Source organism: Nycticebus coucang, chromosome 14 (assembly GCF_027406575.1).
Source record: "Nycticebus coucang isolate mNycCou1 chromosome 14, mNycCou1.pri, whole genome shotgun sequence".
Lineage (NCBI taxonomy): Eukaryota > Metazoa > Chordata > Mammalia > Primates > Lorisidae > Nycticebus > Nycticebus coucang.
Genome location: NC_069793.1, coordinates 8,560,024 through 8,584,062, shown reverse-complemented (window position 1 = coordinate 8,584,062; position 24,039 = coordinate 8,560,024). Strand labels below are relative to the sequence as shown.

Below are 24,039 nucleotides of genomic sequence, written 5' to 3'. Positions count from 1 at the left end.
CTCAGCCTCCTAAGTAGCTGGGACTACAGGCACCTGCCACAACACCGGGCTATTTTTTTTGTAGTTCCACTTTGGCCAGGGCTGGGTTTGAACCCGCCCCCTCAGCATATGGGGCTGGGTTTGAACCTGCCCTATCCACTGAGCCACAGGCGCTGCCCAACCCCATCCTCATTAAAAATAGAAAAACTAGGGTGGCACCCGTAGCTCAGTGTGTACATAGCGTGCCGGCCAAATACACCAAGGCTGGCAGTTTTGAACCCAGATTAGGCCAGCTAAAATATCAATGATAACAGCAACAAAAAAATAGCCAGGGGTTGTGGCAGGCGCCTATAGTCCCAGCTACTTGGGAGGCTGAGCAAAAGAATCACTTAGGCCCAAGAGTTTGAGGTTGCTGTGAGCTGTGACATCACAGCACTCTATTAAGGGCAACATAGAGAGACTCTGTCTCAAAATAAAGAGAGAGAGAAAGAGAGAGAGGAGAGAGAGAGAGAAAGAAAGAGAGAAAGAGAGCGAGAAAGAAAGAAAGAAAGAAAGAAAGAAAGAAAGAAAGAAAGAAAGAAAGAAAGAAAGAAAGAAAGAAAGAAAGAAAGAAAGAAAGGAAAGAAAAGAAAGAAAGAAAGAAAGAAAGAAAGAAAGAAAGAAAGAAAAGAAAAGAAAAGAAAAGAAAGAAAGAAAGAAAGAAAGAAAGAAAGAAGCAGGTGCCCATAGTCCCAGCTACTTGGGAAGATGCAGCAAGAGGATCTCCTGGCTCAGTGCCTGTGGCTCAAGCGGCTAAGGCAACAGCCACATACACCTGAGCTGGCGGGTTCGAATCCAGCCCAGGCCTGCCAAACGACGACGGCTGCAACCAAAAATATAGCTGGGTGTTGTGGCGGGCGCCTGTAGTCCCAGCTACTTGGGAGGCTGAGGCAAGAGAATTGCTTGAGCCCAGGAGTTGGAGGTTGCTGTGAGCTGTGACACCACAGCACTCTACCCAGGGCGACAGCTTGAGGCTCTGTCTCAAAAACAAAAACAAACAAACAAAAAAGACTCTGTCTTAAAAAAAAAAAAAAAAAAAAGAGGGCAGCGCCTGTGGCTCAATGAGTAGGGAGCCGGCCCCATATGCCGAGGGTGGCGGGTTCAGACCCGGCCCTGGCCAAACTGCAACAACAACAAAAAAAATAGCCGGGCGTTGTGGCGGGCGCCAGTAGTCTCAGATGTTCGGGAGGCTGAGGCAAGAGAATCGTGTAAGCCCAAGAGTTAGAGGTTGCTGTGAGCTGTGTGACGCCACGGCACTCTACCCGAGGGTGGTACAGTGAGACTCTGTCTCTACAAAAAAAAAAAAAAAAAAAAAAAAGAGGATCTCCTGAGCCCAAGGCTGTGAGGTTGCTGTGAGCTATGATGCCACAGCACTCTACCCAGGGTGGCAGAGTGAGACTCTGTCTCAAAAAAAAAAAAAAAGTGTCCAGAGAGAGAGGAAGGAACTTGCCCTGGTGATAGCCAACCTCTCACCCCCTGACCCATGGGACACCATGCTTCTGCTTCCCAAGAGGGTAAGGGCAGAGGTGGCTGCCACTCTTCTTAGCCCTTCAGGTCTGCTAGGAGCTGCATCCTGAGTCTGGAGCTGAGAGATTCGCTCTAGGCCACCTACTGGAGGCTGACTCTCTAAAGGGGGTGCCATAGCCATGGGCCTAAGATCTAGCTGCCATGTTACAGACTGGAGCCTGCCCTGTGTCTGGGCTGCCTCCTGGACCCATAGGGCTATGCTATTGGAGTCAAACATATCGGTTTCCTATCACTCATTTGTGCTGGCACCTGCTTTCCTTGCCTCCTCTGAACCTTCTCCTCCTGCAAGGCCTGGGCTACTGAATTGACAGTTTCCTTTTCTCCATCCAAGGAAGCCTACATCAAGTCTTTGCAGAAGCCTACATCAAGTCTACTACAGTCTGGCCTTTCCTTGACCCTGTCCCCAGTATCTAGGTGCCACCACATGGTTCCCCTCTGCTGCCAGGTACTAACCTCACCCCCGAACCTGGGGACTCAGGCAGATTCTAGACCCAGGGAAGGAGCTCAAGGCTGGCACCATCTAGCCTCACAGATTCAATGTACTAATCTGTGAAAGGAAGGTAATGATAACTCTCCCCTGGCAGGGATTTTTTTTTTTTTTTTGAAACAGAGCCTCAAGCTCTTGCCCAGGGTAGAGTGCTGTGGCATCACAGCTCACAGCAACCTCCAACTCCTGGGCTCAAGCCATTCTCCTGCGGCCACCTCCCAAGTTGCTGGGATCACAAGCGCCCGCCACAACGCCCAGCTATTTTTTGGTTGCAGCCATCATTATTGTTTGGCAGGCCCAGGCTGGATTCGAACCCACCAGCTCAGGTGTATGTGGCTGGCGCCTTAGCCGCTTGAGCCACAGGAGCTGAGCCCTGGCAGGGATCTCGTGAAGGTAATTGAAGTCACTTTGAAATGCCAAGAAGCCCCACAGGAATGCAAGGTGCTATCAGCATGACTTGCTCCCCACAGGGCTGAGCAGAGCAGGTACCAAAGGGACTGGGGGGTGAGGTGAAAGGCTGCAGGGGCAAGAAGGCCCTTCTGCACCAGAAGCAGTGATTGTGGTGGAGGAGGAAAGGAGAGAGAGCAGCCTGACAGCCTGGGCAGGCTGGGACCAAGGTTCCAGAACAGCAGTTCTTAACCTGTGGGTCACCAACCCTTTGTAACAATGAAAACACATCGCAGCATTAGGAAGGTTGAGAACCACTGCTCCAGAGGTAGAGGCTCCTCTATTTGGGCCCGTTCATCCCCGACCCTTCTCTGAGCTGGGTCACCCTGGGCAGGGCTCCATAGGGAGCAAAGCAGGGCCTCTGTGGCCCTGGGGGTCTGGCTCATATAGGATCAGAAAACAGATCTGGGGGGGGCAAAGTGGGGCCATGTCCAGGACCTGTTTCTGACTGTTGAGGTGGAAACGGATTAGGCAAAGACTAAACCTTTAAGGACTTTCTGACATTGGAACTGCAAAGGAGTGAGCAGGGGGCCTGGCCCCCTTTTATAGACAAGGAAAGTAATGCCTGCAAAAGAGATGTGACAAAAACTAATAAAAGTGCAAGAAAAGTAGGGAGGACCAAATGTCATCCCAGCTCTGCCCCATGCAGTCCCCAGTCTGGGGACTTCACATTTGCTGTCTAGGACTCAGTTTCCATTGCGCCGTGCTGTGTGTGGATGGAGTCGGATCTGAGGGGAGAATGGACTTTTCTGACAACTCAGCATTCAGAGTTAAGAAACTCACCAGAGCTCATACAGGGAGTGAGCCAGGACCCAGAGGCCTGGCCAGTTGGCCCTGACAGCTGATCCCTGGGGCCGTAGTGGGTGGGGGTGAGAGATCAGGGTGTCAGGGGTGGACAGCCCCATCCAGAACCCCACTCCCCCAGTTCTCCAGGGGCTCTGGCTAGAGTGCCTACCCCTCCTCTGGTCTCTGGTGCCCCCCTGTGGCCTCCAGGAGCAGGCCTCTCTCAGTTCCTGGGGCCCCCACCCCTGCCCCACCATAGGGTAGTCCAGAATCCTTAGGTGGATTCAAAGGAACTCCTGCCACACCCTTCCCAGAGGCAGTGACTAGGATTCCCAGACTTGGGTTTGAATCTTGGTTCGGCTTTCCTGACTGACTTGGGTAACATGTCCGGACTCTGTTTCCCCAAATCTCTCTGATTGTGAGCCCTGCAAGGCCACAGGGCAGAATCTCTAAGAAGATCAAATGGGAAACATGTTGGCATGGAACAACAGCCTGTTTGCTAGGCCAGGCGCAGTGGCTCAGGCCTGTTCCTAGCACTCAGGGAGGTCGAGGCGGGTGGATTGCTTGACCTCACGAGTTCCAGACAAGCTTGAGCAAAAAACCAGACCCCTGTCTCTACTAAAAATAGAAAAACTGAGACAAGAGGATTGCTTGAGCCCAAGAATTGGAGGTTGCTCTGAGCTATGACACCAGGGCACTCTACCTAAGGGGACAGCTTGAGAATCTGTTTCAAAACAAAGAAAAAAACCCAGCCTGTTTGCTTCCCGGGGATGCTCAGTTCAGCTCTACAAACAAGCACAGAGGGGAGGAGGTCCAAGTCTGAGAGGGGAGGCAAACCCCTAAACAGATCTTTTAGAGAAGGTATGTGTCCTCTATCTTTTAGAGAAGGCATGTGTCCTTTTGATGTCTTGTCTTGGAGAGACCCACAGTTCCATGGTGTCTGGTACAACCCAGCTGGCTACAGCTGGGCAGAAATCAGAAATACCACTAGACAGAGTCAGCCCTTCCTCTTCTCCGACCTCTGGCAGCCCATCTTGGACCTTTCCTTGTCTTTCACATTCCAGGCCGGGCCTCAGGCCCAGCCTGGTGCCAACCCAGGGGTCTTGGGCCGCTCCAGGGGTCAGAGACTTCAGAGCCTCCTCACCCTCAGCTTCTCAATTCACTTTCGGTGACCATCCGCCAAATGAGTGTGACCATCCCTACCCCCACCTTCCTGCGTTCCGGGTTAACCCTAACGATAAAATTAAAGTGAGGTCAGAAACTTTGGGGGCGAGGCGTGGGGGAGAGGGGTGCCAAGCGCGGGCAAATCTGGGAGATCGAACTACAATTCCCATCCGGCTCCGGGGCCGCCGGCGGCCCCAGCCCCTCTCCCAGACCCAACGGAGAGGCAGCCGCTGCCCAGAGGGCGAGGGAAGTTGTGGTGCCCGGGCCCTCTCCCACGTGAGTTGGGGCCCGGCTACAGGTTAGGTAGCGCTGGGCCTGGGGCCCCGAAGGCATGCAGGCGGTCTTTCAGACCCCATAGGACCCCACCCCCGCCCCGCCCAGGAGTTAGCCTCCGCGGCCCGCCCCCCCACTTCCTGGGCGGGAGTTGGTCCCGCCCCCACGCGTCTCCGCCCTCCCACCTTCACCTTCAGCTGCGGCTCCCATTGGCCGGCGCGCACCTGCTTGTCCGTCGGGGGGCGGGGTGGAGGGCGGGCCGAGGAGCCCAGGTGAGGGCGCGCAGGCGGTGGCAGAGGAAGGTGACAGCGGGGAAGGCGGGGGGAGGACTCGCGGACCCACCAGCGGACCGACCGACGGACGGACCGACGGGCGAGCATGCAAGCGGCTGAGCTGTAGCTAGGGATCGGGGCTTCGACCGCAGCCATGGAACGGCGGCTGCGAGCACTGGAGCGGCTGGCGCGGGGCGAGGCAGGCGGCGGTCCGGGGCTCGACGGCCTCCTGGATTTGCTGCTGGGGCTGCACCACGAACTCAGCAGCACCCCCCTGCGGCGGGAGCGCAACGTGGCGCAGTTTCTGAGCTGGGGTGAGTGGCGGTGCGGCAAGGTGGGGGGGGAGGACCTAGGGACGCCGCGCCGGGACCCCATGCGCTCCGTGCTCACAGAGTCTCCTGCAAGGACCCGCACCCCCACGCGTTCCCCTCGCATACTGTCCGCACTGGCCCTGACACGTGCCACAGGAACCCGCGGCCCGCTCACTCACCTGTGCACCTCACGCTCACTCAGATGCACACACGCCCCTTCCCACTCACAGACCTTGGCGCAGGTACATAGCGCACACTTCACACAGACGCACGCAAATTTATACCCAGGTATAAATTTATAAATTTAAATTTATACTACAGACACATGTACCCAAGGCAGGCCCTGCAGAGTCGTGTAGGGGATTTCTCCCTCATATGTCACATCCCATGCTCTATGCCGACACCCTTTCGTGCCATGCACTGACACAGGCTTTCACAGACTTGTACACTTGCAAACACCCCCCCCACACACACACACACCCCACACACACACATCTCCCTGTGTACAGGACCTCCACAGCCCAGACTTAGGAACCAACCTCAGCCCTTCTCTGCCAGCTGCTGGCCAGGCTCCTTGAGAGCTGTTCCCCCTGGCCAGAGAGGGGGGCCTGGCTAGAAGTGGGTCTGCGCCTTTTCCTGGTTGACTCATCTGAGTCACTGGGAGTGGCTGGCCTGGGGTAACCCTGAACCCTCTGTGGGCTCTGGCGCCAGTCGGAGGGTTCCCTGGTCACACCCCGCCAGGCTATGGGTGGAAGGCCTGGGGGCCTGACTTGGAGGGTGGGGTGAGGCAGCTGTTTGCCCAGTGGGTGACTAGCGTTCCTGGCGCTCCTGAACTCTGGGCAGGCATAAGGCCCAGTCTGGCACAGTTGGGGGCCTGCCACCCAGATATGCCAGCAACTTGGCCCCCAGACACAGGCCTACTGTCTAGGCTGAGGATGGTCAGTGGGCTCCGCCTCTATTGCCTGCTTGACTCCCCCAGACTCCTGAATGTTATGCGTGTGTCTGTGTTGTCATCACTTCCCCCCACGCACGTGTATGTTTGTGCTCATGAGTGCTCCTCCCTGCCTGCCTCTGGCACCTCTACCTGGGACCCCAACGTGGGGGCCTGTCTGTTGACATCTCCCAAGGTAACTCAAAGGGCGGTGACTCATTCCTCTCCTGCCCCAACTTGTCCTGCTCCTGCCCAGAGCCCCCATGCCCTGTGGCAAGGCAAGGGGACTAGGCAGTCAGTTCTGGATCATTATGCCTATAGGACCCAGTTGTTGGCCCCTTTCTGGTTGGTGGATCACCACTGTGCTCTGGCCTCGGTTTCTCAGAGGCCTGGGTCTGCTTCTCCCCAGCTCCACACACAGGCCTGGGAAAGAGATGATTTCTGTAATGAGGTTTCCACACCACCCCCGCTGTGGGGGTTCTGCCTGATAAACCTGTGGAGCAGCTCTCTGTCCCACCCACAGACCTGCCCATCTGGCAGGGAGTTTACCTCCTGGCAAGGGGAAACTGAGGCAGGGTGCCAGCCCATAGTGGCCCCCAATCCTGAATGTTCTCTCCTGCCTCCTTAAATTCCCAAGACCCAAGTCTCTCCCCCCAGCCTATGGCTACTCCAGGCCTGATAAGGCCCCAGGGTTGGCTGGAGCTGCTCTTCACTAAGGCATCCAGGATTGTGAGGAAGAAGGAGGTTCTTGGCCAGGCAAAGGCCACGTCCAAGGGAGGCAGGGCTCAGAATTGTAGGCTGGTCAGGCCTGGGGGGATCCTAAGAGCTCACACCCCTCAGATGCTAGCGTCTGTGCCAGGCAAAGGTGTTTTGGCTTTGTTTTTGAGTTTTGTGAGCACCCAGAAGACTGGTATCTATGTCACTCAGCAGAGGGACCCCACTAGGGGTGCACAGAGCCTATCTTCAAGATCCCTGCAGGGCCTCTGTTCTCCCTGGGCTGGGGCTGCCTCAGATCTCATCCCCAGCCAGGTACCTCTATGCCTACAGGGTCCCTGACCTAGGCCGACAGCTCCTAAATGGCAGAGAAGCCTCTCTGGGGACAGGAATGTCACCCGTCCAGTTTCCCAAGACAGGCCCCGGCCTGACCCTGTTAGGGGGTCAAGAACTATGAGCTGGGGTGGGAATGTTATCCCTGTAGTCCCCAGGTAACCTAGCCAGCCAGGGCCGGGTCTAGGCTGTGGAGGGCCACAAGTCTCATCAACCTCTGGGATGGAAGTTGCCTGGAGTCTGGGGATACGGGTTTAGAGAGGTCTAGGGGCCAGGTGGTCAGCTGAGCCAGGGCCCTCACCTTCCATACTTCCTGATCATGGTTGAATGGGCTCCAGCTCCTCTCAGCCTCTTAGCCGTAGGCTGTCACTGGGGAGGGCATCCCTCCCCTGGCCTTCCCAAGGTGAGAGAGGGAGCTGGCCCCCAACTCTCTTCATGTACTCTGAACCCCACCTGTGTCCCTTCAGCCAGCCCCTTCGTGACAAAGGTGAAAGAGTTGCGTCTGCAGAGAGATGACTTTGAGATCTTGAAGGTGATCGGCCGAGGGGCCTTCGGGGAGGTGAGCGAAGGCCTGGGGTAGGTGGGGAGGAGTGTGTTCCTACTGGGCTGGGCTGACCCTAGTTCTCCCTGCTATCTCAGGTTGCTGTGGTGAGGCAGAGGGACAGTGGGAAAATTTTTGCCATGAAAATGCTGCACAAGTGGGAGATGCTGAAAAGAGCAGAGGTCAGTGTGGGGTCTGGTGGGCCTTTGGCAGCCTGCACATGGGTAGGGACAGGTGCTGACCTTGATGCCTCCAGGGCATCCAGAGGAAGGGGCAGGGCATGGCTGCTGACCAGGCAAAGGATTCCACCCTCAACAGCCACCTATGTCCTGTCCCTCCCTCACAGTAAACTTTTCTTAAAAGTAAGCAGAGTTGTTCCCATTTTCCCTGGCTCAGAGCCATAATGCTGGGGTTGGTCTCATCCAAAGCAGCCTGAAGACAACAGGGCTGTGACCTCTACCTGAGACCCCTAGACTTACTGTGTCCTTCTTTCATCCCCTGAGCTGGCAAGAGGTGGTTCCTGGGCTCTGGTACCACCTGACCCCTGTTCCCCCAAACCTGTTGCAGACGGCCTGTTTCCGGGAAGAGCGGGATGTTCTGGTGAAGGGGGACAGCCGTTGGGTGACCACTCTGCACTATGCATTTCAAGATGAGGAGTACCTGGTGAGGATACAATATAGGTTTGGAGGAGGATTGCCTAGGGGGTCAGGAATGCTGGGTCTAAGGAAGGAGAGCGATCCCTCCTATTAAGACAAAGAAGTTTCTACTTCCTCCCAGCTCTTGGTCCTGGAGCCTCCTGCCTGAGCTCGGCTGGGAACTGGCTACCCCAGGGCTACTGGGAAACACAGCCCTGCCTTTCCAGAGCCCCATGGGACCACTGTGAGGGGGCAGGTACCCCTTCCCCCAGGCTGATTCTTGTCCCCTGCCCACCGCTGTCCAGTACCTGGTGATGGACTACTATGCTGGTGGGGACCTCCTCACTCTACTGAGCCGCTTTGAGGACCGCCTCCCACCCGAGCTGGCCCAGTTCTACCTGGCTGAGATGGTGCTGGCCATCCACTCACTGCACCAGCTGGGCTACGTCCACAGGTGGGACCCCATAGACCCCTGCCCCATCCAGCCCCTGCTGACTGTTCTGGGGAGAGCTACTGTTTGGGCTGAGCACTCACCATGTGCAAACACAGCTGGGGGCTTCATATGTGGTTCCTTTGAACCCAAGAAGGCTTATGTGATGGAGGCTGTTCTTGTCCCCATTTTAGTCAAGGAAGTCAGACCTTAGCACAGGTAGCTACCTGACTCAAGGTGACTTGCCTTGTGGGTGGCTGAGCCGTGGTTTGCATTGGGGAAGTCTGGCTCCTGCAGCACCCACAGCAAACTCTGCCACCTCTAAGGGTTGTCTTCCAGGTTCCTTTCCCCAGTCTAGAAGCCTTCTTCCTGTTGGCCACCAGACTTCTCTAGCTTCACATATGAACTGATGCTTGCATGTGTCCAAGCATGTACACCTAGGCATGTGCCTAAACGTACACAAGTCAAGCCCCTAGCTCTCCTTGCCCTCCCTCCCCTAGGGATGTCAAACCGGACAACATCCTCCTGGACATGAATGGACACATTCGCCTGGCTGACTTTGGCTCCTGCCTGCGTCTCAACAACAATGGCATGGTAAGGACCCTGCCTCAGAGTGGGAGCAGGGGATACCTGGCAGGTTCAGCTTTTGGGGCAGTGGGAGGCCCAGACCCCAGGTAGGGGGCTCCAGGCCAGCCCAGCCCTGGCAGGGTAGGAGTACCAGGGTTGTGGTGGGAGGCCAGCAACCCCAGCCATGCCTGAAGCTGCCTTCATGGCATCATTAACACCACCTTCCACAGGTAGACTCATCGGTGGCAGTAGGGACACCCGACTATATCTCCCCTGAGATCCTGCAGGCCATGGAGGAGGGCAAGGGCCACTATGGTCCACAGTGCGACTGGTGGTCACTGGGAGTCTGCGCCTACGAGCTGCTCTTTGGGGAGACACCCTTCTATGCCGAATCCTTAGTGGAAACCTATGGCAAGATCATGAACCATGAGGTCTGGCTGCCAAGCTCTGGGATTCTGGGGAAGGCAGTTGGACTTCCAAGTCTGTGTGGTTGGAATTCCCTGCAGGCGAGGCTGGGGTCCCGGACACTTGACCAGCCTCATCCCTTGCCTGCAGGACCACCTACAGTTCCCACCAGACATGCCTGATGTGCCAGCCAGTGCCCAAGACTTGATCCGCCATCTGCTGTGCCGCCAGGAAGAGCGGCTGGGCCGTGGGGGGCTGGACGACTTCCGGAACCATCCCTTCTTTGAGGGTGTGGACTGGGAGCGGCTGGCAACCAGCACTGCTCCCTATGTCCCTGAACTCCAAGGGCCCATGGACACGTCCAACTTCGATGTGGATGATGATACCCTCAACCACCCAGTGAGTGGCAGATACTACTGAAGGCAGAGAGGTGCCCTGCCCTTGGCTGGCTGTGGGAACCCTCCAGAAACTCTCTGGGGTGGGTTAGGGGTGAGGCCTGTGGATCTTGAGGGCTCATGAGAGTTCTGGATCACCTAAGCTGGATGGGTTGTGTCATCCTATTAATCAGCATTCATAGAAAGAAGAAATCTAAATAGCTGGGCCTTGTGGCGGGCGCCTGTAGTCCCAGCTACTTGGGAGGCTGAGGCAAGAGAATCGCCTAAGCCCAAGGATTTGGAGGTTGCTGTGAGCTGTGTGACGCCATGGCACTCTACCGAGGGTGATAAGGTGAGACTGTCTCTACAAAAAAAAAAAAAGAAAGAAGAAATCTCCCAACAGCCCCAGGAGACCATGTTGTTGGGGACTCATAGGAGCTGGGGGTGGGGGGCATCTGTGTCATACCCTTATATTCCCAGATGAGCAGGTTCAAGGGTCCTCCTGGTTCTCAGGCCTCTCCCTGGAACTGTGCCTATTGACTTTGCCTCTTTTCCTACAGGGAACATTGCCGCCGCCCTCCCACGGGACCTTCTCAGGCCACCACCTGCCATTCGTGGGCTTCACGTATACCTCTGGAAGGTGAGTCTAGTCCTCATACACCTGGTGGGCAGCTGGGGGCTGCCTGGCCTGGAAGTTGCTGGGATTGTAGCCATTAGGGCACTGGGGAAGAGGGCAGAATAGCTACCCAGCACCCATACATGACAGGTGCTCCAAGCCTACATGTCATCAAGGTCCCTGGTGGACATGGAGCCAGAAACCTAGAGTTTGAAGCTCCTTCAGCTCCCAAGCCTCACTTAGTACCTCTGTAAAAATGAGTGGACAATCACCCACTCGAGGGGCTGGTCTGAAACTGCAGCAAGGTCCGGATGAGAAATGCTCTTGAGGTGGAAGGAAATGCCTCTGATGCCCATTCATTGGGGCCACCTTAGCCCATGTCACCTGGTCCTGTCTTCTCAATGGTCCTTGGAGGGGCCTTGTTATCACCACCATTTCCCTGTGAGGAAACTGAAACTGAGATGTTAGGTTGAAGGTGAAACAGCTTGGAAAGGCCAGGACTAGGGCTTGAACCTGGGCCTAGGGACCCTGAAGACTATGCCTTGGAGCCACTGCCTATGACATCAACCTGGGGTCTCCCAAGGCAGGTTTTGTCTTGGATGATTGAGTGATTGGAGGCAGGAAGATGGAGAGGGCTTTCTGTCAATATGTGTCATCTTTGTCCTCCCCCAGTCCCAGTCCTGAGAGCATCTCTAAACCACTGGCTGCTCTGGAGCAGAAGCTCCACTGTCTAGAGCAAGGGAAGGTGGAGCTGAGCCAGAAGCACCAAGGTACAGGGAGCAGTAGGGCCAAAGCTGGCTGAGGCTGAGAGTGGTCCTGGTGGCAGCTGCTACAAGAGTAGCTGCTCACCTATGGGCACCACCTCCTATGCCAGAGGCCCCACACACCCCCTTGGACCATTGGGAGCTGCAGCAGCTACGAAAGGAAGTGCAGACTCTGCGGGAGAGGTTGTCAGGTATTGCTGCCTCCTTCCTACCCCTACCCCTGAGTCCCACCTGGGTTCCAGTCCTGCCCCTGCTCTGTACATGCTGTGTGATCTTGGGGAAGTATGGTAAACCCTCTGAGCCTGCACGGGGAAAATGGGCCAAGGAGAAGGTTTTATGAGACACTGCACATACAGTACCTGGCTGAGGGTGGGGCAGTCAGTATGTGCAGGTCTCAGTGACTATTCCTGGCAGAGACACTGAGGGACAGCAATGCCCCCTTGTCCCAGACGGATGGGCCCCCTGCTAGTAGCCCAACTCAGGACAGTGACCCACAGCTGGAGAGAGATCAGCTCCACCAGGTGAGGGCCTGCTGAGGCGGGTGAGTGGCTCAGGACTCCATGCTACAAAGGGCCATGCCCTGACTCTGGGCCTTGCCCTCTCCCCTGCAACCCCTCAGGATCTGGCTGAGGCACGGGCAGGGCTGCAGGTGCAGGAACAGGAGCTATGCAGAGCTCAGGGGCGGCAGGAGGAGTTGCTTCAGAGGCTGCAGGAGGCCCAGAAGAGAGAAGCAGCCCTAGCCAGCCAGACCCAGACCCTGAGCTCCCAGCTGGAGGAAGCCCAGACTGCCCAGAGGGAGGTGGGTGAGCAGGATGGGTCACCTCAGAGCCCACTGCCTCCTCATGCCTGCTGTGGCTGGCAGAGCCTGAATCTATGGCATGCTGGGGCAGAGGGATTGGCGTGGGCAAAGACAGCACTGGCTGCTTCTGCACCCATGACAGCTGGAGGCCCAGGTGGCTACCCTGAGCCAGGAGATAACACAGTTGCAGGGACAGCAGGAGCAAAGCCTTGAGGAGTGTTCTCAGGTCAAGGTGAGGTCTTATCCCTTTGGCAAGAGGCATTTTCCCCTGGGCCTGACCCCACTCATGGCCTTGGGACCAGGCCTGTGTCCTACAGGTGGCCTCCTGGGCCCCTACCCTGACCCCTGTCTATGTTCTCAAGACTGTCCACACAGCCTCTGAGACCAATGGCATGGGACTGCTCAAGAGTGGGCCTCAGGAGGCCCAACTGAGGAAGGAGGTAGCCACCCTACGCGAGCAGCTGGAGCAGGTCCACAGCCAGGGGTAAGCTGGGCAACAGGGGCAGTGGAGACAGGCTCAGCCCAGACCAGACTGGGAGTCACTGCCTTGATCTTCTCTTCCCTAGGCTGAGTGGGAAGGAAGAAGCTCTGTGCCGACTGCAGGAGGAGAACCAGAGGCTGAGCCTGGAGCAGGAGCGGGTGAGCAGGGCTGATGGAGGGCCAGATAGACAAGAGAGTGGGAAAGCTGGCAGGGTCCCTTTGGGTGGGCAAGCTGTAGCAAGCAAGCTAGGGAAGACATAGATGGGGCTCAGGGTGCTAGGGGTCCTTTGCAGAGCCAGCAGATGGCCAGGGCTGCTGGTGCACTCTAAGTCTGAGCCTGCCTTCCCACCCGGCCCCCAGTTGGCAGAAGAGCTGGCACAAGAGCAGCAGAGCAAGCAGCGGTTAGAGGGCGAGCGGCGGGAGACCGAGAGCAACTGGGAGGTCCAGATTGCCGACATGCTCCGCTGGTGGGTGTCAGTGGGCTGGGGTAATGCCTGGGCAGGACTGAGGGCCTAGCCCCTGACCAAGACCCTTTTCCATTAGGGTGAATGATGAGAAGGTCTCAAGAGGCTACCTGCAGGCTCTAGCCACCAAGATGGCCGAAGAGCTAGAATCCTTGAGGAATGTAGGCACCCAGACCCTCCCTGCCCGGCCACTGGTGAGCCCCAGAGACACCCTTGGGGGTTGGGGGGCGCCAGTAGCCTCACCTTGCAGGTGGAGACTCTTCGAGCTCCTAGTTCAGTGACTGACCTGAGTTCACAGTAGGTCAGTGACCAAGCTGGGGCTTTGAGCCTGACCAGGAGGCATGGATAGCAATGTGCTCTTGTATGAGGGGGTCCCTGAGGCAGCCAGGCCCAGAGAGTATCTTACATGAGTGTCCCATGGCCACTAGGACCACCAGTGGAAGGCACGACGGCTGCAGAAGATGGAGGCCTCAGCCAGGCTAGAGCTGCAGTCGGCGCTGGAGGCTGAGATCCGCGCTAAGCAGGGTCTGCAGGAGCGGCTGACGCAGGTGCAGGAGGCCCAGCTGCAGGCTGAGCGGTGAGGCTGGGGCAGACGCTGTGTGGTTGGGCTCCATGGAGAGGCCAGAGGTAAGCCTTACTGTTCTCCCCCAGTCGTCTGCAGGAGGCTGAGAAACAGAGTCAGACCCTGCAGCAGGAACTGGCCGCACTTCGGGAAGAACTGCGGGCCCGTGGGCCTGGGGGTGAGTGGCCACTGCCCACCTGTCCTGGAGCTAGGCCCTCACTACAGCCTCAAGGTCACCAAGGGGCTCCTGTGATGGCCTGGCAGGGCTGTGGGGACAGGAGTCTGTTCTTGGTCTCTGCCGCTTACCCTGTCATCTGTGACCAGCACTCATTGAGCACCTGCTATGTTCCAGCTCCGCCCCCAGCTTGTGGTCCCTTCCCATTTTATTCAGGCAGGAACTGAGGTCCCTGCTGGCCTTGGGTTCAAAAGGTCCAGGGACCCCACCCAGTGACCTATACCCTCTACTTGCAGACCCCAAGCCGTCAAACTCCCTGATTCCCTTCTTGTCCTTCTGGAGCTCAGAGGTAAGAGCAAGGGAGAGGGGCTGGTCAGGGAGAAGTTCTGGCATGAGGCATGGGAAGCCTCAACTTTGTCCTTCCCTCTCCCATCTCCAGAAAGATCCTGCCAAGGAGGCTGGCATTTCAGGAGAGGCCCCAAGACCTGGGGTGGAGCCAGAGCTAAGGCCAGAGGGTCGACGAAGCCTGCGCTCAGGGGTGAGGACCAGTGGTGGTCCCAGGGATGGGGGGCTGGGCCCCACACCCTGCCCTTCTCACCAGTTCACTCATGCTCCTGCAGGCAGTGTTCCCCAGAGTGCCTGCTGCCACCACAGCCCCTGCAGAAGGTCCTCCTGCTAAGGTCAGCACCCAGTGGGGCAACTGGGGCAGGGGCACTAAGCTATTCTACCAAGCTCTATGGGATCTTCCATGCACATCATGGCCAGCAGATATATTTGGGGTTTTCTGAGCCCTCAGGGATAGGGTCATGGCCCTGGGAGGCTGTGACACACATAGGTAATGCCATGTTCCCCCTCCTCAGCTTGGCTCACACATGCTGCGCCCCCGGAGCTTCCCATCTCCCACCAAATGTCTCCGCTGCACCTCACTGATGCTGGGCCTGGGTCGCCAGGGCCTGGGCTGTGACGGTGAGAACCCCCAGCACTCCCCACACCCACATCCACACTCCAGCCACAGCCCCTGTGTGACCTTGCCATACCCATGCTATTTCTCCCAACCCAGCATCTTTAGTGCCTATGGGTCCAATGTCCAATGCCCCACTGCTCAGTTTTTTGCTTTTTTTTTTTTTTTTTTTGCGGTTTTTGGCCAGGACCGGGTTTGAACCTGCCACCTCCAGTATATGGGGCTGGCACCCTACTACTTGAGCCTCAGGCCTCAGTGTTTTTTTCTCACCTGTCAGGGAATTGGTGACTGTTTAGTTGCCACCATGGCCTCAGGGAAGCTGGGGCTGGCTCAAGGCTGTCCCCTCCCAGCTTCACACTATCTGCCCTCTTCTGCTTTCCCCACAGTCTGCGGCTACTTCTGTCACTCAACCTGTGCCCTGAAGGCCCCACCCTGCCCTGTGCCCCCTGACCTTCTCCATACAGCCCTGGGAGTGCACCCTGAAACAGGCACAGGCACTGCCTATGAGGGTTTCCTATCGGTGAGCAGGGGCTGGGGGAGGGGGTCAGCATGGGGGGCTAAGTGCCTGCACAGGCCCTCCCATGCCTGCCTTCCCCCAGGTGCCACGGCCCTCTGGTGTCCGTCGTGGCTGGCAGCGGGTGTTTGCTGCGCTCAGTGACTCTCGCCTGCTGCTGTTTGATGCCCCTGACCCACGGCTCAGCCCAGCTAGTGGGGCCCTCCTGCAAGCACTGGATCTGAGGTGGGTGGAGGCAGGGAGACGTTGCTAGGGACTAGTGGTAAGGGGCAGCCGAGGACAGTGAGACCTCTAACCTGCTCCATGGACCTCTTAGGGACCCTCAGTTCTTGGCCACTCCTGTCCTGGCCTCTGATGTCATCCACGCTCAGACCAAGGACCTGCCACGTATTTTTAGGGTGAGTGTCTAAGGTCAGTCATTATCCACTTCCCCAGGCTATCCCCATTGCAGACACTGTCTACCTCTCCACATAATAGCCACAGTGGCCAACATTCTGGCCCTAATGGGCTCTCCAACCTGGAGCCACAGTGAGCTTCCCACACAAGCTCTGGCCACAGTTGCCTTATTTAGGACCCTCTGTAGCTTCCCATCAGCCTCAGGGTGCTCCTGACCGGGGCCTTGAGGCCCCATGGATCTGACCCTGTAGGCCTCCAGCCCTCTTCCCTGCCACCTCTCCCAGCTCTGGCCACACCTTGCTTTCTTCATTTCCAAGAGCACTCTCTGCCCATATGTGCCTCCTCAGTCCTTCATGTTCTGTTCCCTCTGTATGCAACCGCTAGCCCAAACTGGTCCCCAGCTCCTCACCCACCTTGACCAACTCTAAGTTAGTCCACTCACCTTCAGGCTCTGGCAGAAGTGTTTTGTTCCCTGGGAAGTCATCCTTCACCTCTTGAGCTGGGTTAGGGGCTGTACTCTCATTCCCAAAGGTCTGTCCCTGTCCTATCATGGTGCTAGTCACACAGGGCTCTGGAATTGTCTGTCCACATTCTTGTCTGACCACCTGACTAGCTTGACCTCTGCTGTGGACAGTGCCTAGCACTGCACCCAGCAAGCACATGCTTGATGTACATGCATATTGGCTGGTAGAGACAGCAAGAGAGAAAAGATACCCACAGCCCTCCAGCCTGGACCCTCCCCACAGGTGACGGCCTCCCAGCTGACTGTGCCACCTACCACATGCACTGTGCTACTGCTGGCTGAGAGTGAGGGGGAGCGGGAGCGCTGGCTGCACATGCTGGGCGAGCTGCAGAGGCTGCTGCTGGACACACGGCCAAGGCCTCGGCCCGTGTACACACTCAAGGAGGCCTACGACAATGGGCTGCCTTTGCTGTCCCATACACTCTGCGCTGCCATCCTCGGTGAGCCAGCTTGAGGGAGTAGTCTGGGCCTGTAGGGTTGGTGCAGGCCCAGGCATTGTCCAGGGGGCCACTGTCACTGCCCATTACCTGCAGCTATGAGCCAGAGCCAGAGCCAGATTCAGCTTTGCACATGTATCCTCTCTGCCCTCCTCTGTGCTCAGCTGCATGAAGAGTCCCACACCATGGGACAGAGGGCCTACCTTTTTGTCACTCCGTTTCTTTATGCCTCAGTTTCTGCTTTTTCTAAAAGAATCTCAAGGCGGTTACCTATAGCTCAGTGGGTAGGGTGCCAGCCACATAACACCCAGGCTGGTGGGTTCTAACCCAGCCCTGGCCAGTTAAAACAACAATGACAACTGCAACAACAACAAAAATAACAAAAATATAGCTGGGTGTTTTGACAGGCACCTGTAGTCCCAGCTACTTGGGAGGCTGAGGCAACAGAATTGCTTAAGCACAAGAGCTTGAGATTGCTGTGAGCTGTGATGCTATGGCACTCTACATAGGGCCACACCTTGAGACTTTTTTTTTTTTGAGACAGAGCCTCAAGCCATTGCCCTGGGTAGAGTGCCGCTGTGGAGCTCACAGCAACCTCCAACTCCTGGGCTTAAGCAATTCTCTTACCTCGTCCTCCCAAGTAGCTGGGACCACAGGCGCCTGCCACAACGCCCAGCTGTATTTTTTGGTTGCAGTTGTCGTTGTTTGGCAGGCCCGGGCTGGATTCAAACCCACCAGCTTTGATGTATGTGGCTGGTGCCTTAGCCGCTTGAGCCACAGGTGCCGAGCCAAGAGACTCTGTCTTAAAAAAAAAAAAAATCTCAAGCAAGTAGAAGGAGCCAGGGCTTTGAACAAGACAGTGAGGGTTCCAGTCCTGGCTCTCTAGCAGCTAGGAGACCCTAGGTATAGTAGAGGAATCACCCAGAGCTTCATATCTCCTGGGTGGAGCTGCCATGAGGCTCACTTACATTCAGCAGGGAAACTGCGACTCAGCAGGGCCCCTCAGTGACTGACAGCTGGGAAAGAGGCATGAAACTCAAATCCCACAGCTCGAGGTGGTGGGCCTCTTACCTGCTCCCATGGCTCTACCTCTTTAGAGCTGGTCCTGATTCTGGGAGAGAAGGGCCTAGAGATGCAGGGACGGTGGGTACCCCCACCTCCTCCAGAGAAACAGGCTCAGCAAGGGCAGACAGGTTGCCCAGTCTCTCCACCATCAGACAGGCCCTCTGACCTCTGACCATATTCCTTCTTCTATCAGATCAGGAGAGGCTTGCTCTGGGCACTGAGGAGGGGCTGTTTGTGATCCATCTGCACAGCAATGGTACATCCCAACACCGGACCAGGGTGGGCATAGGTGGGGTCAACCCAGAGGAGGATGGGGATGTGCTGCTTCACACCCACCTGTGGGTGACACTCTCCCCTTCACAACCCTGCAGACATCTTCCAGGTCGGGGAGTGCCGGCGGGTGCAGCGGCTGGCCATGAGCCCCACGGCAGGCCTGCTGATTGTGCTGTGTGGCCGCGGCCCCAGCGTACGCCTCTTTGCCCTGCCTGAGCTGGAGAGCTCAGAGGCAGCAGGTGCCAAGATCCCTGAGTCTCGAGGCTGCCAGGTTCTGGTAGCTGGGAGCATCCTACAGGCCCGCACCCCAGTGCTCTGTGTAGCTGTCAAGCGCCAAGTGCTCTGCTACCAGCTGGGCCCAGGCCCTGGGCCCTGGCAGCATCGCATTCGTGAGTTGCAGGCACCTGCACCTGTGCAGAGCCTGGGGCTGCTGGGTGACCGGCTGTGTGTGGGTGCCGCCGGTGGCTTCACACTCTACCCGCTGCTCAACGAGGCTGCACCCTTGGTGCTGGGGTCTAGTCTGGTGCCTGAGGAGCTGCCACCATCCCGCGGGGGCCTGGGCGAGGCGCTAGGCGCCGTAGAGCTCAGCCTCAGTGAGTTCCTGCTGCTCTTCACCACTGCTGGTGTCTATGTGGATGGCACAGGCCGCAAGTCTCGTGGCCACGAGCTGCTGTGGCCAGCAGCACCCACGGGCTGGGGTAAGGCCTACAGAGGGCCTGTCTGGGGGGCCAGGTACCTTCAGTGTATGGAAAACAGGGTCTTAACCCAATTCCTCAGCATTGGAAGCCCTACACACCCCAGCCCTTGATGCCAGAGCATACTCCACCCCAACCACACCCTATCCTGCTCTTGCTGGCTTCATGAGACCTTATACTTCCATGTCTTGATCTGCTCTCCTTCCTTTTGTACTCAGAAAACTCTTAACCAAGTCCAGCACCAGTGTCAATGCAGAGCCTAGAGCTGGTAGGCACTCCAAATATGACTGCTACAATTGCGGTCATTGTTGCTAGTGCCTTCATGCTCCCAGCTCCACCCTCCCCATCACTGGCCCTTCCCTTCTCTGCTTTCCTACCTCTGTTCAGACCTGTGTCCTGGCTCTCATCACCTCCTACTGATGACTAGCCTGGTGCACTGGGGGCCTGGGGAATGGGCTGGGTTGGTTTCTTCATCTATATCCAGCACCCTGCCCAGGCAAGCACACTCCAGGGCTGTGACTGTAGGAATGAGTAAATGAATGGGGCAGGGGGCAGCCTGGCAGTTAGGTGTATTCACAAGTAACTGGCATAGTGGGGTGAGGGCTGGAAAAGAGAGACAGTTTCCTTCATGAGCATTGGCTCTTCTGGGGTGGGGCTTATGGCTTGGGTGTAGATATTCAGCATTGTAGGCTTTGAACCCAGACTGTCCAGGGCCAAATCCCAGCCATTGCTCATTAGCTGGGTGACCTTGACCATTACTTAGCTCCCAAGTTTCCATTCCCTCATCTGTAAGTTAAGGGTATTAATAATAGTGCCTGCTTAGAGTTTGAGAATTAAGGGGGTGGGGTGGGGTGTGTGCACCTGTAATCTCTGCCACTCAAGAGGCTGAGGTAGAGACCAGGAATTCAAGACCAACCTGGGGTGATATACCAGATCCTGTCTTTTAAAAAAAAAGAGCGAGAAAAAGAATTAAGGGAGAACAAACATGCGAAGCGTTTAAAAGTGTGCGAGGTACGAATCGAGTGCTCCGTACTCTGATTTGTTCCGGCGGTTGTAGGGCAGCAGGGAGAATTTTCCGGGGAGGACTTTTGCATGTGCTGCGACAGGGCAGGGGGTGTTCCCTGCGGCGCAGAGACGGAAACAAGCACAGAGAGGTGCCTGATTTGCTGGGGGCTGCACAGCACAGGCAGTTTCCTGCCTGCAGGTTACGCAGCCCCCTACCTGACAGTGTTCAGCGAGAGCGCCATCGATGTGTTTGAATTGAGGAGAGCAGAATGGGTGCAGACTGTACCGCTCAAGAAGGTGAGGGCCTGCCCAAACCCCTGGGGCGGAGCGGGGCGGCACGGCCTAAACTTTGCCTGCTGCCTCAGGTGCGGCCCCTGAATCCGGAGGGCTCCTTGTTCCTCTACGGCGCCGAGAAGGTCCGTCTGACCTACCTCAGGAACCAGCTGGCGGGTAAGAAGTTTGTGCATATGACCTGAGCGCGAGCTAACTGGGGCCCTGGGACTTGTGGGCACAGTCCTGTTTTCTGTTTCTCCCACAGAGAAGGATGAGTTCGACATCCCCGACCTCACCGACAACAGCCGGCGCCAGCTGTTTCGCACCAAGAGCAAGCGCCACTTCCTCTTCCAGGTGTCGGAGGAGCAGCAGAAGCAGCAACGCAGGTGCGCCTGCGTGGGGGCTGGCCCGCCTCTGTGGGCGGGGCGAAGAGCTCACCTACTGGGAGAGGACAGGGCTTCGTGCCTCGCCCCCCATACTTACTCTGCCCACCTGCAGGGAGATGCTGAAGGACCCGGTGGTGCGCTCCAAACTCATCTCACCGCCTACCAACTTCAACCACCTGGTGCACGTGGGCCCCACCAATGGGAGGCCCAGCTCCAGGGACCCGCCGCGGGTGAGTCCTGAGGAGCCAATCAACAGCCTCTGTGGTGAGCTCGAGCCAATCGCAGGCGTCTGTGGTTACAGGACCCTGAGGCCTGTGACTCATCCCTCTAGTTATTGCTAAGACTTAAGTCGCAAACCGATGTGGGGGGTGGGGGATAGGGACATACCAAAACAAACTGTCTTTGACAGCCCGGCTCTCATTGGTTTACGACTGTTTAAGCACGTCCAGGCTGGGAGTTGAGGGTAGTTCTTTGTCCTGTTCTCTCGTTCCTCCCGGTCCCAGCCTCTCGGCACTGTCCCCCAACAGGCTCCTGAAGTGAAGGGCCGAGGTGCCCGTACTTCTGGCCCGCATCGGCCCCACAGCTTCTCCGAGGCTTTCCGGCGCCCAGCCTCCGTGGGCAGTGACGGCCTCGCTGGAGATGCAGACCCCAGTAAGGGCAGCCCACGATCCCCAGCACTCCACCTTCTCCCCCAAGCTGCCACCCACTCTGGGCCCGCCCCTCAAATCTGACCTTGGCATTTTTATCCCCTTATCCTGCTTCTGGAGCAGTGAAGAGGAAACCTTGGACATCTCTGTCCAGTGAGTCTGTGTCCTGCCCCCAGGGATCTCTGAACCCTGCAGCTTCTCTAATACAGGTGAGCTGGTGGGAGGGGATTTTTCTTTCTGCCATTCAAAGGACCTGCTTTGTGCTAGGCCTTGCTCTCAGACCCCCAGCTAGGCAATAAGCTGAGGCCATCCCTGCCCTTGATGCTAAGAGATCCAGATTCTTACCAAATTCACCCCACCAGTGGGCACCAGCAGAGGTGACGGGCAGTTTAAATGGGAATCTTGGCTCTGATATCCCAGCTCTGCAGCCCCGTGCAAGTCATCCATCCTCCCTGAGCTTAACTGTAAAATGAGGTTACTTCTGTGAGACCTGAATGAGGTGAGGATACCTGGGAAGGGCTCACTACAGTGCCTGGCACAGGGAGAGGGTGCCACACAAGGAGAGCTTCGAGAACTCTTAACAGAGGCCCTGCCCATAGTGGGTGGTCAGAGGAGGAAGCAATCCATCCTGACTGGGGACAAGAGAAAATCTAAGAGGAGGTGGAAAGGCACCACTCACCCTCCAGCCAGGTCTCCAATACCCCCACACATGTACCCCAACTCTAATCCCACCACACTACTCAGAGCCCTGGAAGTGGCCATGTTTTTTCACATCATCAGGCTCTTGCCCCCACTCTTCCCACTGCTGTTCCTCCTGTTGTGAATATCTTCCCGTCTTTAACCTGATTAATTAACACCCTGGCTACCCTCCAGGGTGCCCACCACTATCACTTTCAAAGAAGCCTTCCTGGCTACCAGATCAGGTGGTCACTGCCTCCTTGGAGCAGGTTCCAGTTTCACCATCCCCCTGCCCTGCAGCTCCTGCTGTGCTGTGGTTTTCTTCCGGGTATCTGTACTTGCTGACAATGTCTTCTTGATGGTGGAGGTCAGGCTTAATTTTTCTATCCAGACTAAAGCATGTTTGTTGATTGAATGAAGAATAGAGTGAATGAGCAAAGGAATATTGAGTTCATTTAGGATTAAGTAGGCATTCTCCAGGCTCTTGCAATGACCAATGAGTCAAGACCTACCCCTGGGTCTTGGCACTGACAAGCCCACATCACATCTGGCTTCCCAGCCCTGCCATAGCAAGTGGTGGGTTCTAGGGAGCCCTCTGGGGGGCACTGGGTCCCTCCCTGAAGAAGGAGTCTTCCCTGCCTCCTTCTACCCTAACGTCCTTTTCTTTACTTTCTAGGTCTCAGAACGGCCCCGGAGCCTCCCCCCAGCCCCTGAATCAGAAAGCACTCCTTGACGCCCTCTGGCAGGGCCTACCCCAATCCCAGGACAGAAAGATGTAAGGGAACAAAGAGCTTGAGGAATTCCATACCCCCGCTGGTCTGGGAAATGGAAATTTGGACTGAGCAGTGACTGGGAGGGTTGCCTGGGTTCCCAGAACTTGGGGGTCTTGATACCCAGCCCACATCTTGCCCTCTCCTCTGCTCCCAGCCTCAGCCTGTGCTAGCCATTGGGAATAGAATGACCCCCCCCCTTCTGCCCTGGTGTCCAGGGTGATAATGCCAAAGCTCTTACATCCAGTGCCAAGACCCAGGAGGCTTGTAAGAGTCTGGATAAGGGATGGAGGATCCCTGGGAGCAGGAGCGGGTCCCTGGGAGCAAGTTGGGGGTCTTATCGGCAGATGCCTGGTCCCCAGCTGAGGCTAAGATAAGGCAAGTCCAGGTCTTTGCTTAGGGTCTTGTTAGAAAAGACAGGCACTGATCCAGAGGAAAGAAGGATAGAGAATAAGTGAGAGGATGTAGGTGAAGGAGGTGAGAGAGGCAAGCGAGGAGGAAGTGGAGGAGGAGGTCATAGTGACTGGAAGGAGGCAGAAGCCTTGCAGAGGAGGAGGAAGAGGGATGGATGAAGGAGGAGGATACAGAAAAGGAGGGAGAGACAAGGGTAGGCGGGAGAGGGAGCAGAGAGAACACAGACCCACAATCACTTCTCTGGGGAGGAGCTTGGTGAGACTGGGAGCAGGGAGGGGCTCGGCATCACCAGGCCTCCTGAAGAGGAGGAGAATCCCGACAGGGACGGAATGGGGAGGGTATTTATAAGAGCTTCTTGGTAGGAGATGGGCAACCAGGGGGCCACTGGAGGGTCTCTGGGCATACTTCGGCCCTTCCCCAAAAGGGAGTTCCTTTTTCCCAAAGCTTCAACCAACTGTGTATTAGGAGAATATAGGGGCATTTTATTATTGATTGCAGTTATTATTATTATTATTATTATATTACTATTTTTATCAAACTTCCCCCTACTGAAGTGTGAGGGGCAAAATAAGTATTTATCTCTTCAAATGCCACATTCCCAGGAGGGACAGACCCTGATGCTCTGTGAGGCAGCAGGAAACCAATAAAGACAACTTTGTAAGCTGCTGGCCTCCCTGCCTGGATCTGTCTTCCTGGGGTTCAGAAGAGGGGGCATTAGGGATGGAGGAGAGATCTGGGAGGGGTCACTTGTGCTTAGATTGGGTGCCCATGAAGCTAGGCTGGTTGAGAAAGGAGTGAAGGGTCCTAGGATCAGAGGCAGGCCTAGAGGACAAATGGCTATGGCCCATGGCTCATGGTAGACCCTAAAGCTAGAGGAGAGTACTAAAAAGAGACTCAGGGTGCCACCATCTTGTGAATGGGGGTTGGAGA

General features: G+C 56.6%; 1 protein-coding gene across 4 annotated transcripts; it reads left to right on the top strand.

Annotated features, from left to right (window-relative positions):
• Positions 1 to 4,965: 4,965 nt before the first annotated feature.
• On the top strand, positions 4,966 to 23,773 carry CDC42BPG (CDC42 binding protein kinase gamma). 4 transcript variants are annotated; one of them, XM_053560960.1, is made up of 37 exons: positions 4,966 to 5,285; positions 7,728 to 7,819; positions 7,900 to 7,983; positions 8,369 to 8,464; positions 8,742 to 8,890; positions 9,367 to 9,460; positions 9,664 to 9,864; positions 9,989 to 10,237; positions 10,773 to 10,852; positions 11,501 to 11,598; positions 11,703 to 11,783; positions 12,007 to 12,113; positions 12,212 to 12,391; positions 12,534 to 12,623; positions 12,754 to 12,875; positions 12,958 to 13,030; positions 13,232 to 13,338; positions 13,415 to 13,529; positions 13,764 to 13,912; positions 13,987 to 14,075; positions 14,369 to 14,421; positions 14,512 to 14,610; positions 14,693 to 14,752; positions 14,933 to 15,038; positions 15,420 to 15,553; positions 15,633 to 15,772; positions 15,864 to 15,945; positions 16,690 to 16,906; positions 18,162 to 18,224; positions 18,340 to 18,939; positions 20,141 to 20,238; positions 20,307 to 20,391; positions 20,480 to 20,600; positions 20,713 to 20,830; positions 21,128 to 21,251; positions 21,371 to 21,456; positions 22,602 to 23,773. In XM_053560960.1, the coding sequence occupies exons 1-37, from the start codon at positions 5,126 to 5,128 to the stop codon at positions 22,656 to 22,658; spliced, it is 4,659 nt and encodes a 1,552-aa protein (XP_053416935.1). In that variant the 5' UTR covers positions 4,966 to 5,125; the 3' UTR covers positions 22,659 to 23,773. The 4 variants fall into 4 exon arrangements, with proteins under 4 accessions (XP_053416935.1, XP_053416934.1, XP_053416933.1 ...); XM_053560959.1 differs by having other exon boundaries at positions 21,368 to 21,456; XM_053560958.1 differs by having other exon boundaries at positions 16,672 to 16,906.
• The last annotated feature ends 266 nt before the right edge of the window (positions 23,774 to 24,039 follow it).